General features: G+C 40.5%; 1 protein-coding gene across 3 annotated transcripts in view; it reads right to left on the bottom strand.

Moving 5' to 3' along the window:
* Positions 1–5,231, bottom strand: part of LOC138949186 (deoxynucleotidyltransferase terminal-interacting protein 2-like) — a 182,335-nt gene extending 177,104 nt beyond the window's left edge. For 2 of the 3 annotated variants that reach the window (XM_070320963.1, XM_070320964.1), the window contains exon 1: positions 5,018–5,230. In XM_070320963.1, the coding sequence (XP_070177064.1) occupies positions 5,018–5,142 (125 nt within the window). In that variant the 5' untranslated portion in view covers positions 5,143–5,230. Of the gene's footprint in view, positions 1–5,017 lie in introns of all 3 variants that reach the window. The other variant, XM_070320965.1, reaches the window with a different exon arrangement.
* Between the last annotated feature and the right edge of the window lie 7,811 nt (positions 5,232–13,042).

Below are 13,042 nucleotides of genomic sequence, written 5' to 3'. Positions count from 1 at the left end.
TGTAACCATTTGTTTCTCCGCAAAAACGCAATAATAAAGAAAGAGACAAGTTATTTTCAAACCAATGGCAGCTTATGCAATCCCGGCCGATTTGCTTATACAAATAAATATTATATACACATGATCTTGATAGAAAACTAAACAAATTAAAAATATGACCACTCACCTGCACTCATTCTACGGCATGTATTTCTTTGAAACTAATTACAAAGTCTAAATAACAAATGAAAACACAGGCACACACACACACACACTCACTCTGACACACACACACTCTGACACACACACACAATAAAACATCATTCACTCTTCCATTTCATTTGGTTCAGAGACAGCAATGTGCAAATTATAGATTTATTGACTTACACCGACTCCTCTACAGATGAAATTAAGAAACATCTGACTCCTGCATCACTGGTTGTCGTTCGCCAGTTGCCTTGATAGATGTAGAAGATTGCTGTTCTTGTGTCTTCGCATAGTAACTGGTAAATGAAAAAAAAGGTATGTGTGAGTTTTTGAATATATATATGCATCTGTGCACATACACATTACATAACATACCATACGCTATGTAAAGATGTAATTTTCTCCACATGATTTACACAAAGAAACCATGAAGAGCGTATGACTACATTTTAGGCCCCCTGCTATTTTATTTAATAATAGTTGGGAGGTACAGAACTCCTTCAGTCAAAGCATGGAGCGCCTCCTGCCAACTTCTCAAAAGATTGTAACACCTTCCTGGCTGAATAATTTGACAAATGTATACAAGTATTGAAGTAGGGAGTAATATATTCCTTTTTATATGCAGCTTACCTCACTGGAAGAATATTGAAAAATAAGTACAGGAATGTGATCTATGAGTATGAAATCTGAGAAAATCAGTTCATGAACAGGAGGGAGTCTTTAAATGGGAGTAAATTAACGAGGTTATGAAAACAAATTCTGAGTAAACAATGTCTTAAAATGGAAGGTGAAAGAAGTCTGAAAGTGGGGGGTCTTATAAAAGTGGGATCCACTGTATAAACACAAATGAATGATAAATATACAAAGGAACAATCACACCAACACACACCCATCCCCCTAAAAATAAAGCTTATTGTTGCGTACATTCTCCTGTTACTTCTCGAAGTTCTCCTCTTGTTATTTTTTGTTCTAATTTTCTAAAAGAGAACATGATGAATGTATTGAAAATCTGTCTGCATCCTCATGACTGTTCCCGTTTCACTTATGCCTCTTGGCTGCACACCGTCACAGAATCAGCTGTTCCGAGCAAAAATCCTGCTCGGCAATGTTTACAAATGATGTCCACGTCATAGTTTATAAATAGCAACAGAAACAATGGTGGCGCTAGACAGTCTCATACACCCGTGTACACAAAGCACAGCCATGTGTAAGTGATGTTAGACTCGCCTGGCGATAGGTTCTTGGCGTTACCCACCCCCCCCCCCCCTCCCCCCCCCCCCCCCCCTCCTAACAGTATAGCGCGGACCCTAGCGTGTCACTAGCAAAGCGGGCCTTACTCTCTGTATAGTGCGTTCACTGAGAATGCATCACTTTGTGTTCCGAAAACATAACAACTAGAATCAGCCGCCACAGCCAAAAAAAATATGTATGCATGCGCTCGCTTGATCAAGCATTCATTACATCGACAAGCAAGATGGGGGATGATGAGTTTGATTTGAAACTTTCGTTTGAGTTGTTTCTTGACAACAAATCGTACGTGGAATCTGAACGATTTACTGAGGAAGATCTTCGCAATGAACTGTGTATCGCGGTGAAGAAAATGACAGTTCTGAGTTCGTCAAGTGACGGAATTTACGAAAGTGCACATGGATACAAACAGTGGCTGGTCCATTTTCGTGAAATGGCAGGACCAGCAAGCAAGCATATTACTGATTAAAAATGTAATGAGGCTTCGGCCAGGAAAAAGTATAGATCTACACAACAAGAACTTGGATTGTCGTACTTACAAATCTAGCAGGATTTCTGCGAGCGCTTCATCGGCGGATTCTGCCCCAACGGTTACACTTACACTTTTACAGTCTCCTGTATCCGTCGTTCCCATTGATATCCTATGAATATGGTTCGCTTGTTGCGTTCTGCTGTAGTGTGTCGTCTGCGTCGCTTCCGTTCAGGTTCTGTCTTCTTCTTCTTCTTCTTTCTTGATATGGACTGGGTTCATCCGAACGTCTGTACAGTAGTCCAGCGGCGGAGTCATTGGTTTCCTTTTCATTCTGGACTCAATTTCGTTGAGAAATGAACTAGCTCTTTGCGATACGTCCGGTTCGTCCGCCATTTTTTGCCAGTTGTCATGACAGCAGGCGAAAACCAGTCTTGACGGCCAATTTTAATCTTCAAATGGTGGAGAGCTCGGTCGCGACCAAATGCCAATTTACTCATTTTGATTTAATTATTTAGCATACTTCTGGTGCTTTATTGAGCAAACCGAGCCAGGTGCGTCTTAATTAAGGTACACTAGATTCCTCAAACTCTTCAAATCGGCCCAATTCGGCAAAAAACTCTCCAAGATGGCGGCGTGGAGACTCTATCTTTAAGTAATTGTCACAATAATTAGTACACATGAAATTTAGAAAAAATCCGACATCCAGTTTCTTTCATGAAAAAATCAATTCTACTTCTAAGAAATTAAAATCATTTCAATGCACATGGATTTTGTGTGTGTACTTTTAATAATGTATAAATTCCACATATTTATTACAGTTAATTGTTATTGAACACTTCAACTGTCTTGAACTATAGCTATAGGCACTTCATAAATGTCACATTGTTAAGGTTAGTAAGTGAAGCCTGTGCTGCGACTTCTGTCTTGTGTATGGCGCACGTTATATGTCAAAGCAGCACCGCCCTGATATGGCCCTTCGTGGTCGGCTGGGCGTTAAGCAACAAAAAAGAAAAAATGTTAGTAAGTCTCAAATCAGACATTTTGCACTAACGATATAATGTATGCTTGTTAAATATTTTTAAATTTTAGCAAGCTTCATGTTGTAGTGAAGTTTGAATAATTGCTGTTGTTGTGGTCAGAAATAGCAGTGATGAAAGGTTCTTCCAAGTTTACTCTAAAAATTGAAGCACACTCTGCATGACTTGGTGTATAGCTAACTGACAGAAAGCACGATCCCTCTTGGTAATAAAATAATAAAAAGAAGTAGAAAATAAGAGTGGAATGGGAAGGTGGGGGCAGACGACTTGAAACTTGCCGCATCACCGCGCAAACTTCAGGCTTGTACAAACGGACAGTCTAAAAATAGCTCACTGTGGTTAGCGTCTCCGCCTAGCAATTTCATTACAGAGTGAAGGGGTTCACTTGGTGATCGCTGAAATTCCCTTTGTTCTTTTATTTCACAATATATACCTTCCAACATTAAAGGCAAGCTATAATTCCAACTTTGACAGAACTTGCATGTGCCTCTGCAGTTTACAGAAGAAAGTATGAGAACCACGTATGTGACGTTCGATCAATCGAATCGAGCATACGATGTATGTCACAACAAGCTTACAAGGCTTGATGTTTCGCTGCTAAATCCTCAAAGTCTTCCGGCAGTTTTCTCAAATAACCTTTTCCTGCAACACTTATTGAATATTCTACGTTAGGACTAGGAAGCTTTTCCGAATGAACAAGTGACAGTAACATCCCATGCGCCTTCAAAATGCATCGCATTGTAAGCTTACCGTGTTCGATTCGAACTTCGCACAACACGTGTGTATAGCCCCCGTCTTGGTTTTCGACTCAGGTACATTTTCAAGATGGTTGCTTTAGGAAACAGCTCATAAGACGCTATTATTGTACATATAAAGCTTTGAGGCATACCGAATGACAGGAAAATTACTGAAGCAGACATTGAATGATAGGAAAATGAATGAAGCAGACATCGAATGATAGGAAAATTAATGAAGCAGCCATCTATCTGAGTGTGAGTAAGATCTGACGGCGTAAAGTGAGCAAAGTTACGTGTGGACATTTTTTCGAATTTTTTAATCAAATATCGCGGGAACCAAAACACAGACTGACGATACTGTGACCTTTAGGGAAATCTCTCCTCTGATTGGTTGCAAATTTGGTTTTTTTAGACGTGTAGTTTCATGGTAGGAGCGATACTAAAGAGAGTTACATCCCAACAAGTGTCTTGCTCGAAATTGGTGCCACCGCTTCACAGCGTCGCACAGTACCCGATTTCCAGATATAACTTGGATTTTCTCGGCGGACTGTTGACGTACATAAAAAATCACCTACACAGTTAATTATGTTCTTCAATGTTTCCTGTACAAAAAATATGCAGAATGAGATGACATACAAGTTTAGCTGGTATTTTTGTTATTCAAAGTGACCAACCCATGTTTTCAACCATTTTTCCGGCACAGCTAATCAATAAACAGTTTATTTATACTTTTGAAACCCGATTCAGTCATGCGGTAATCTTGAACTTTAGTGTGTTAAATTCATAGCTCAAGATCCACTGCCAGTTTTTACTTATTATTTATGTAAGTCCCTGTAGTCATTAAGTCAAGCTAAAGAACATTTTTCGTTAAATTAATTGACGGATTGAGCTCCAAACTTAAGCATAATGAATTAATTTGGTCATTATTTTGTTCGACGAAAATGATGAGAAAATAGATATATATATGTAATGTCAGAAAAATCCGCCATCGTAATTATTGACAGTGTTGCCTCCCATCCTGGGTCCATCGATAATGGCGGATTTCGCTATGTTTTCATTGAAAAGGACATGTAAACAAAATGCATCCGTACAGTTCACTCCGTGACTTCAAAGGTATTTAAAATGACTTCTCATGCTTACCAGGTTCTGCAAATCTGAGCTAACACACTAAAGTTCAAGATTACCCGTCATGCAAACGGAAAGTCAAACCACATATCTCGGCGAAAAACATCGATTTGCTGGCCCAAGAAACAAATTACATTTTTCTTAGTCTTCAATAGCAATAGTGTCTCAAGCAAATTTGAGATAAGACGAACAAGTCGTTTTAATAATAATACCGTGTGGTCGCTGTAAGTCGATCGTTTTTCAGTTTCTGCCACATTAGGTCAGCCAGATTCTTCATATTTGTCTGCTGATCAGACTCATCACTCGAGGAAGAAGAAGATGACGACGACCTAGTCATTTTATCAACAACAGAAAGCCGTGGTTAACAGTCCAAGCACACCGACACAACTCACGTTGTTTTCCTGTGCAAGGGACGATACTCCCTGTGAGTTTGAAGAGTAATTGTTCTTGTCTCTGTTGCGACCCATCTCGTCATCGGCGCTTTTCCGGAAATGACCTGCGCTTTGTTGGAATTCCAACAATGGCCGCCATTGTAGGAATTCCAACTTTGCGCTACGCGATTCTAGAAATGTACCGCGCGCATAGTGCGAATTCTGCTCTTTCTTAGAATGCGATGTAAAATGATGGCCCATGATGATCCTTGTGTTTTAAAGTGATCAATGCTTAGTCTTGAAAAAGCAGATGCATTGTATAACGCACCAAACCAACCGAATTACAAAAAGCAAAAACACTTTTGATAACTTCGGCGGGCTGTAACAACACAGTTCAACGACCCATCCCACTCAACCAAAACGCACCAATTTTACGTAATTTGTAACGTTTCAGATCTTACATTTTACAACAACAAAAACACAACAAGAGTGTTCCGATATAACTTTTCACTGGTAACTATCGATTGTAATAATTTTCTACTCAGCCTTAACTGATTATATATTAAACTCACACAGTCTCGTCTGGGCTGCAGAGACAGCATTACGTCCCTTTACTGCTCTTGTCACTGCATGGTAACCTGGGCTCTTCAGTGAAACGTAATGTGCAAGTCTGTGCGCTATATTGATGTGATTGATTGTTGCAAAATGTTGATTCAAATTAAAGATGATTTCAGCCTGTTCTAACAAACTAACACTCTACTCTGAGAGAAAAAATCATTGTGTTCAAAATAGATCGAGACAGCAGCAACTAGCTAGCTGCATGCGCTGAGTGTCACTGAGAAAAGTGTTACACAGTGTACCCCCCCCCCCAACACACACACCCCCAATTCAAGACTTCCCCTGTATAAGACCTTGCTTTTTCATATACCTTATTCATGACCTGTGAAAAGGGTATACTTTTTTGTGCCAGTCGAAGGGTTGCCATTTCTAGAACGAGGCAGCTTGTTTCCGGAAATGTGGCGCTTTGTTGGAAATCAAATGAGGTTTCGGGAAATCCCGATTATTCCAACTCTGCCCCGGATTCTTACTTTGCGCCCAACATCTCCTTTCTTACCGGAATGTATCCAAACGCAAGCTTCTTCGCCATTGCCTGTCTCGAAAAAGAGACTTGTGATCAATATAATTAATCTTTGTCTGATTTCAGTTAAACCTGGTGTAAACACAACAGATACATTCTTGTTTTGACGTTATAACACTCAGTGTAAATTATGGATTACATTATGCATCTGAACGCTCATATTCAGTGCCAGTGATCTTCAGTCAGTCATGTAAACAATCTTATGACACTTTTTTTTTTTAAACTTGGGGTTTACAACTCTACCAAACAAACTTTTCTTCTTCTTCTTCTTCTTCTTCTTCTTCTGCGTTAATGGGCTGTTCAAAATTTCGACTAACACTCATGTTTTGTTCTGTTTTTACGCGGCGCCCGGTGTAGTATCCCATTTAGTCCCCCCTCTAAAAAGGGCCTCCGGAGAACTTTTCAGAGCAAAAAAGGGCCCCCGACTTTTCAGAATTATACAGGGCCTTCGGGGGACTTTTTCAGCTCCAAAAAGGTCCGCCTTTACCGATCAAGCCTCGTTTTCGATTAGCCCCCCTATAGCAATTTTGCCCCCCTCGCATCCCAGATGATCTCCCCTTTGAAAAGGTCCTCCCCGCCCCCTTTTTGACTGCGGCTCCGCAAGTCCTACATCTTACGTTCGGTGTTTTATGTTTTTCACCACTTTCAACTCCCACTTTCAACTTCTCAACATCACTACGGCCGTAATTTTGAACGTAAAGATTTCAAATTTTGTGTGAGCATAGCTGTGGTGATGTTCCTTCCGTCAGTATATTTTGGAGCAATAATCCAAAATCAAAAATGTCTCGTAAAATCCGTATTTCTTCATATTTTGACTCACAACTCTTAGGAAACTTGCATATTGCAAAGACCAACATTCGTAAGGAGTTTCAAGGTCGCCGCTTTCGTGTTTTTGACCCAAATGCTTGCATATTTGCACTATTTGTAGATTAATGTTTGCACAAAACGTTCTTAAAGTTTCGCTTTGATTGAATTCAAAACCAAGGTCACACACGCCAGTAAATATTTTATTTTGTTTTCGAAAATTCAGTCTTTAATTAAACAATTGGTATTCATCAATCGATTGCCGTAAAAATCACTGTGTAGATGTGAACTGTGGAAAGCCACATCATACCTAAATTTTGATGTCTCATATTCAAGGTCAAGGTCACAATCACATCACCAGAAGATGAAGGTTCAGCGCTAGCGGTCTTTATCCGTCAAAATACTGTCATCAGCAAAATAATTATTGGTATTGTTTCAATTAATCTTTATCAAATGTGTTCTTATTTCGCTATTTGGCTCACGTAAGCCGTGTAGCCTATGCGATCGTAACTTTGTCTGTCTGTGCGTGTGTGTGTGTGTGTGTGCGTGTGTGCGTCTGTGGTAGAAACTTTAACTTTTGACTAAACACCGAAATACTCATTTCACCTGCATGGTTATTTTTCAAGCACCATCTTCAAAATGTTGAAGCAATGATCAACATTGTGTCGGCATGTGTGTAGTTAAAGCGTGTATCCAAAGAAAACGGGTGGTGGGGGGTTTTGAAGGGGTACAAGCAGTTGACTGGTTTCTGTGGTGTGTGGTATGTAGACCAGGTCAGGTGTCAAGACCAGGTCAGGGGTCGCGCGAAGGATTGTGGTATAGATTCACTTCTCCAGTTCTCACTTCTGCATTCGCCGATTCGGGGAAGACGATTTCATGTTGTTCGGTTTCTATAAGCTCCAGAAAAGTAAATAAAGAAGCTACCAAAGGGAGATTTCCTACAATTTGATCTGCACAGCGTTTTTCCAATGTCCACGCGAGGAAGAGCTGTCGAAAGCGCAGTGTCGATCTGGCAGCCGTATCCCGGTAAGTACAGAGACAGATCTAGTGTCTCCCACTCTGATAACGTGTCACCTACTGTTAATCCGTTTTGTTTTAATTTCTTTTTATTTCAGCAGACACGGATGTCAAACACAGTGCTAGGCAGTCACCTCTAGTGAAATGAGTTGATCTAAAGTGCCTGTAATGTTTGGATGTCTTTAATTGTTCGTGGTTCGATTTATATGAATTTTAAGACTTGCAGTAGAGTCTCAAGTTAAGTTTACTCTGCCCGAAAAAAAACTGTCCATCATTTACTTGAACATGCAGATATAAGGAAACGGAATGAATCTGTTCTCAAAGTCAAAATGATCACGATTTTTTCCTCAGATTCAAAACATGCACTGTCATGGTTTTGTCTGTACAATTTAGTAAGTCTTACCTTGCAACAACTTCCTTGAACTTGAAAGACAGTTTTTGAATGCTAGATCTGTATCGCGTTTCATTCCAGACTCGATTCTCTCTTTGATTGTACTGTTTGCTGTTTACGCACTATCATGATTCGCCATGTAACGTTTGGTAAGCTTACCTTGCAACAGCTTTCTTGTCTTTGTTGGCATTTTCTTTCAAGGCAGTACAACGTAAGATTAGATTCTTTCGGACAGAAGGTAGAATGTGAGTTTTGAGACAACGTCAGTCGTCCAAAGAAAGCTTGCTGTGGCATTTGTTTGTAAATAGGCCTAATGGTACATGTGTCACAGTGATTCTGTATTTTTCTGCGGTTGATGTGGTTTCTTTTTTCCTCTCTTGTTTTTTGCCTCCTGAGTTGATCGTTATCATTTAAACAAGACCCTCAGAGAGTACCTCCGTTGCTCCTTAAAATGGAATGTGAATAGTGTGTTGGTTGTGTTGACCGTCAGAATTATTTTAAGAACCAGGCTGCTGCAGTCAGTTGCCATGTTTCGCATATTGTAGGGTTACCTTGCTGCATAGGTAAAGTGGCTTGTATAACCTGACTATTCTGTTTCAAAACACTGTTTATATTTGTGTAGGTTGTAGTCATCATAACTAATCGCATTTTGCCATTTGTTTCAGAAAGGAGGTTAACCTACAAGATCGACGCTATGTCAGATATGCCTCAGCCACATGAAGACTTCCGAATTTAGATCCACTCGGCATGGTGACAAGTCTTGATGAAAAGTATGGGACTGAGGACAGCAGTGGAAAAAGTGGCCACATGGCAGGTACCTATTGCTTTGTGTCTGCAGTGCAAAAGACAGATAAGCTGATGGTAAATTTGCAAATGAACACAGTGCGTGTGTGTGTGTGAGGATTGCACAAGATCTCATTCAAGGACAACTGCACCAACAACAAATATTATACACAGTCATTTTATCTGTTTGCCTTCTTTTGAAAATTATACATGGAGTTGATATGATGCGTTAGTTTTAACTGTGTGTGTGTGTGCGTGTGTGTGTGTGTGTGTGTGTGTGTGTGTGTGTGACGGATGAGTTTGTGTTACTGTTTGTTGATTTCTTACGGGAGCCTTGAAGGTTTCGCCTCTTGTTTTTTATTGCATGGTTTTATTTCTAAACGCAACATTTTTGACTCACGATATATGCTCAAACAGAAATAAAAGAAATGACCCTGTTGAAATTGGATTTTTGGACACAAAAACTTTAGACCCATCACCTCTATGCTGTCGTCCACCTTGAGTCAACTTTAAGTTTAGAACAATCCGACGTCACAAAGGCGTTGCGAAGCGGTCGAAGTCATGGACATGGTCCCCGAGTACAGATCTATGGGTCGAAGTTCATGTAATTGTTTCTTAACTCAATGGACATCTGGGCCACGTGATGATACAGTGTAACAAGAAAATTGGTTGATTAAAATCAACATGGCGGAAGCAATGTTTTCATAAAAGAAGCGGTAGTGTACGGGCACATGTTGTATTTGGCTTACCTGTGTTGCAGAGTATTTGAAAATACTGACATAGGCATAAAAACATGCAAAGAAGAGTGATAAGTCCCTGTTGTGAATATAGTCAAGTGGATAAATTTATTACTTATGTATCACACTAGTTTTACTGCTACAACAGTCCCTCTCATGAACGGACACCCTAGGGCCAGTGCAAACCTGTCCGGACATTGCAGGTCACGGGAGAGGCCCTCCCCCCATCACACACACTGACGGACTGAGTGAGTCTTTGCTACTGGTGAACGAGCTCTTCTTGTACTAAAACAATAAGGTCAAACTACTACAACGTATAACTGAAAGAAAAAACAAGTCGCGTAAGGCGAAAATACAACATTTAGTCAAGTAGCTGTCGAACGTCACAGAATGAAACTGAGCGCAATGCAACGCAGCAAGACCGTATACTCGTAGCATCGTCAGTCCACCGCGCACGGCAAAGGCAGTGAAATTGACAGGAAGAGCGGGGTAGTACTTGCGCTGAGAAGGATAGCACGCTTTTCTGTACCTCTCTTTGTTTTAACTTTCTGAGCGTATTTTTAATCCAAACATATCATATCTATATGTTTTTGGAATCAGGAACCGACAAGGAATAAGATGAAAGTGTTTTTAAATTGATTTCAAAACTTTAATTTTGATAATAATTTTTATATATTTAATTTTCAGAGCTTGTGTTTAATCCGAATATAACATATTTATATGTTTTTGGAATCAGCAAATGATGGAGAATAAGATGAACGTAAATTTGGATCGTTTTAGAAAAAAATAATTTTTTTTACAATTTTCAGATTTTTAATGACCAAAGTCATTAATTAATTTTTAAGCCACCAAGCTGAAATGCAATACCGAAGTCCGGGCTTCGTCGAAGACTACTTGATCAAAATTTCAACCAATTTGGTTGAAAATGAGAGCATGACAGTGCCGCCTCAACTTTCACGAAAAGCCGGATATGACGTCATCAAAGACATTTATCAAAAAAATGAAAAAAACGTTCGGGGATATCATACCCAGGAACTCTCATGTCAAATTTCATAAAGATCGGTCCAGTAGTTTGGTCTGAATCGCTCTACACGCACGCACGCACACACGCACAGACATACAATCGTTTCGATTCCCCCTCGATGTTAAAACATTTAGTCAAAACTTGACTAAATGTAAAAACTGTCCTGTAGAAATGACGTTTAAATGAACGGTGTCAGAAAAAGAGAGATAAAAGAAATCGAGAGAGAGAAAAAGATTGAGAGAGAGACAGATACACATACAGACACGAAGGCAGAGCGAGGGAGAGACGGAGAGAGTTGCATGGAGTGTACGTGACAGACAGTGTGTGTTGCTATAAACAAACAGACGAGGTGCAGCTCATTTCCGAAACAGCGCAATTGGGACAACAGTGACATGATACTGTTTGAATTCCAAAAAAGCGCAGCTCATTTCCGGAACAGCACAGATAACAAAGTTGGTTTCAACAACTGATCTCGTGAGAACGGTAACAAACGACTCATGTCACCTCTCCGAACGCATTGCAATAGATGTCCGCTCCTGCGTCCATCAATAACTATCCCGAAATTGCTTTGAAAAAAAGCTCCACTCCCATTTTGGCGCATACCGTTTCGCCGCTATCCCATTTCGCCCCCATCCCATTTTTGAGACATTTCACAAGCCAAGCGTCATTTTACTACCGTGTCATACCACAAGCGCCTCATGCCATTTTGCCGCCATCCCTATTTCGCGACATTTTGGATTACGGCAAATTGGGATTTGTCGTAAATAGAATGTCTCTCCAGCTGCATGACGCAATATAGTAAAGTGAGGCTTGGCAAGTAGAATGAAACGAAAATGGGATGGTGGCCGCCAAATGGGATGGCGTCAAAATGGGATGTGGAGCTAGTGGTATATATAAGGCACTATAGCAAGTCAAGTTAATAAGATGACCTGGGAGCCGATTCTCTGATCGATTGGAACACTCAACCTTCATCATGCGAGGCCAGTGTGTTATCCACTGGGATATTGCATCCGTTAAGCAAACACAAAAACAAACAAACAAACAAGAAAGCAGGCAAACAAGCAAACAAACACACACACAACGTGGCACACACACACACATACACACACGCACACACGCACACCGTGCTCACCGTGGCACACACACACACACACACACACACACACACACACATACTGACACTCACAGTACACACACTCACATACACACACTGGCACACACACACACACTGACACACACTGACACACACTGACACACACTGACATACATACACACACTCACACACACACCAACACACACACACATACACGCTCACGCGCGCTGGCAGACACATATATCAATTTATCAACAACACACACACTTACACACAACATACACTGTGACACACAAAACATTCACACACAAAACACATACACACACACACGTACACTGACACACACAGTTCACACACACACACACTGACACACACGGTACACACACTCACACACACACACATAACACACACACACACGCTTGCGCGCGCGCTGGCAGACACAAATCAATGTATCAATAACACACACACTCATACACACACACAACATACACACACAAAACATACACACACAAAACACACATACACACACACATACACACACAAACACACAAACACACACTCACACACACGCGCGCGCGCGCTGGCCGCAACACAAATCAATTAATCAATAACACACACTCACACACACACACACACACACAAACACACACACACACACACACACACACACACACACACTCCTAAAATGTGCATCTAAAAATCGTGTTCTTCGATACCGTATTAACTAAATATAAGGAATACATAACATAGCAAACAGCATCAGTTTTATTTTGCTTTTTTTGGGCGAGATGCCAAATATCCTTCGCTGCCTCGTTTGCATAATCACCTAGAGCATGCGGTCAGGTGTCATCGGATCAATACTTAAAGGCATATGTACGC

The sequence above is a fragment of the Littorina saxatilis genome, linkage group LG15 (genome assembly GCF_037325665.1).
Source record: "Littorina saxatilis isolate snail1 linkage group LG15, US_GU_Lsax_2.0, whole genome shotgun sequence".
In the NCBI taxonomy this organism is placed as follows: Eukaryota; Metazoa; Mollusca; class Gastropoda; order Littorinimorpha; family Littorinidae; genus Littorina; species Littorina saxatilis.
The sequence above is the reverse complement of the archived record's forward strand: the minus strand, read 5'-3'. Positions and strand labels throughout refer to the sequence as shown.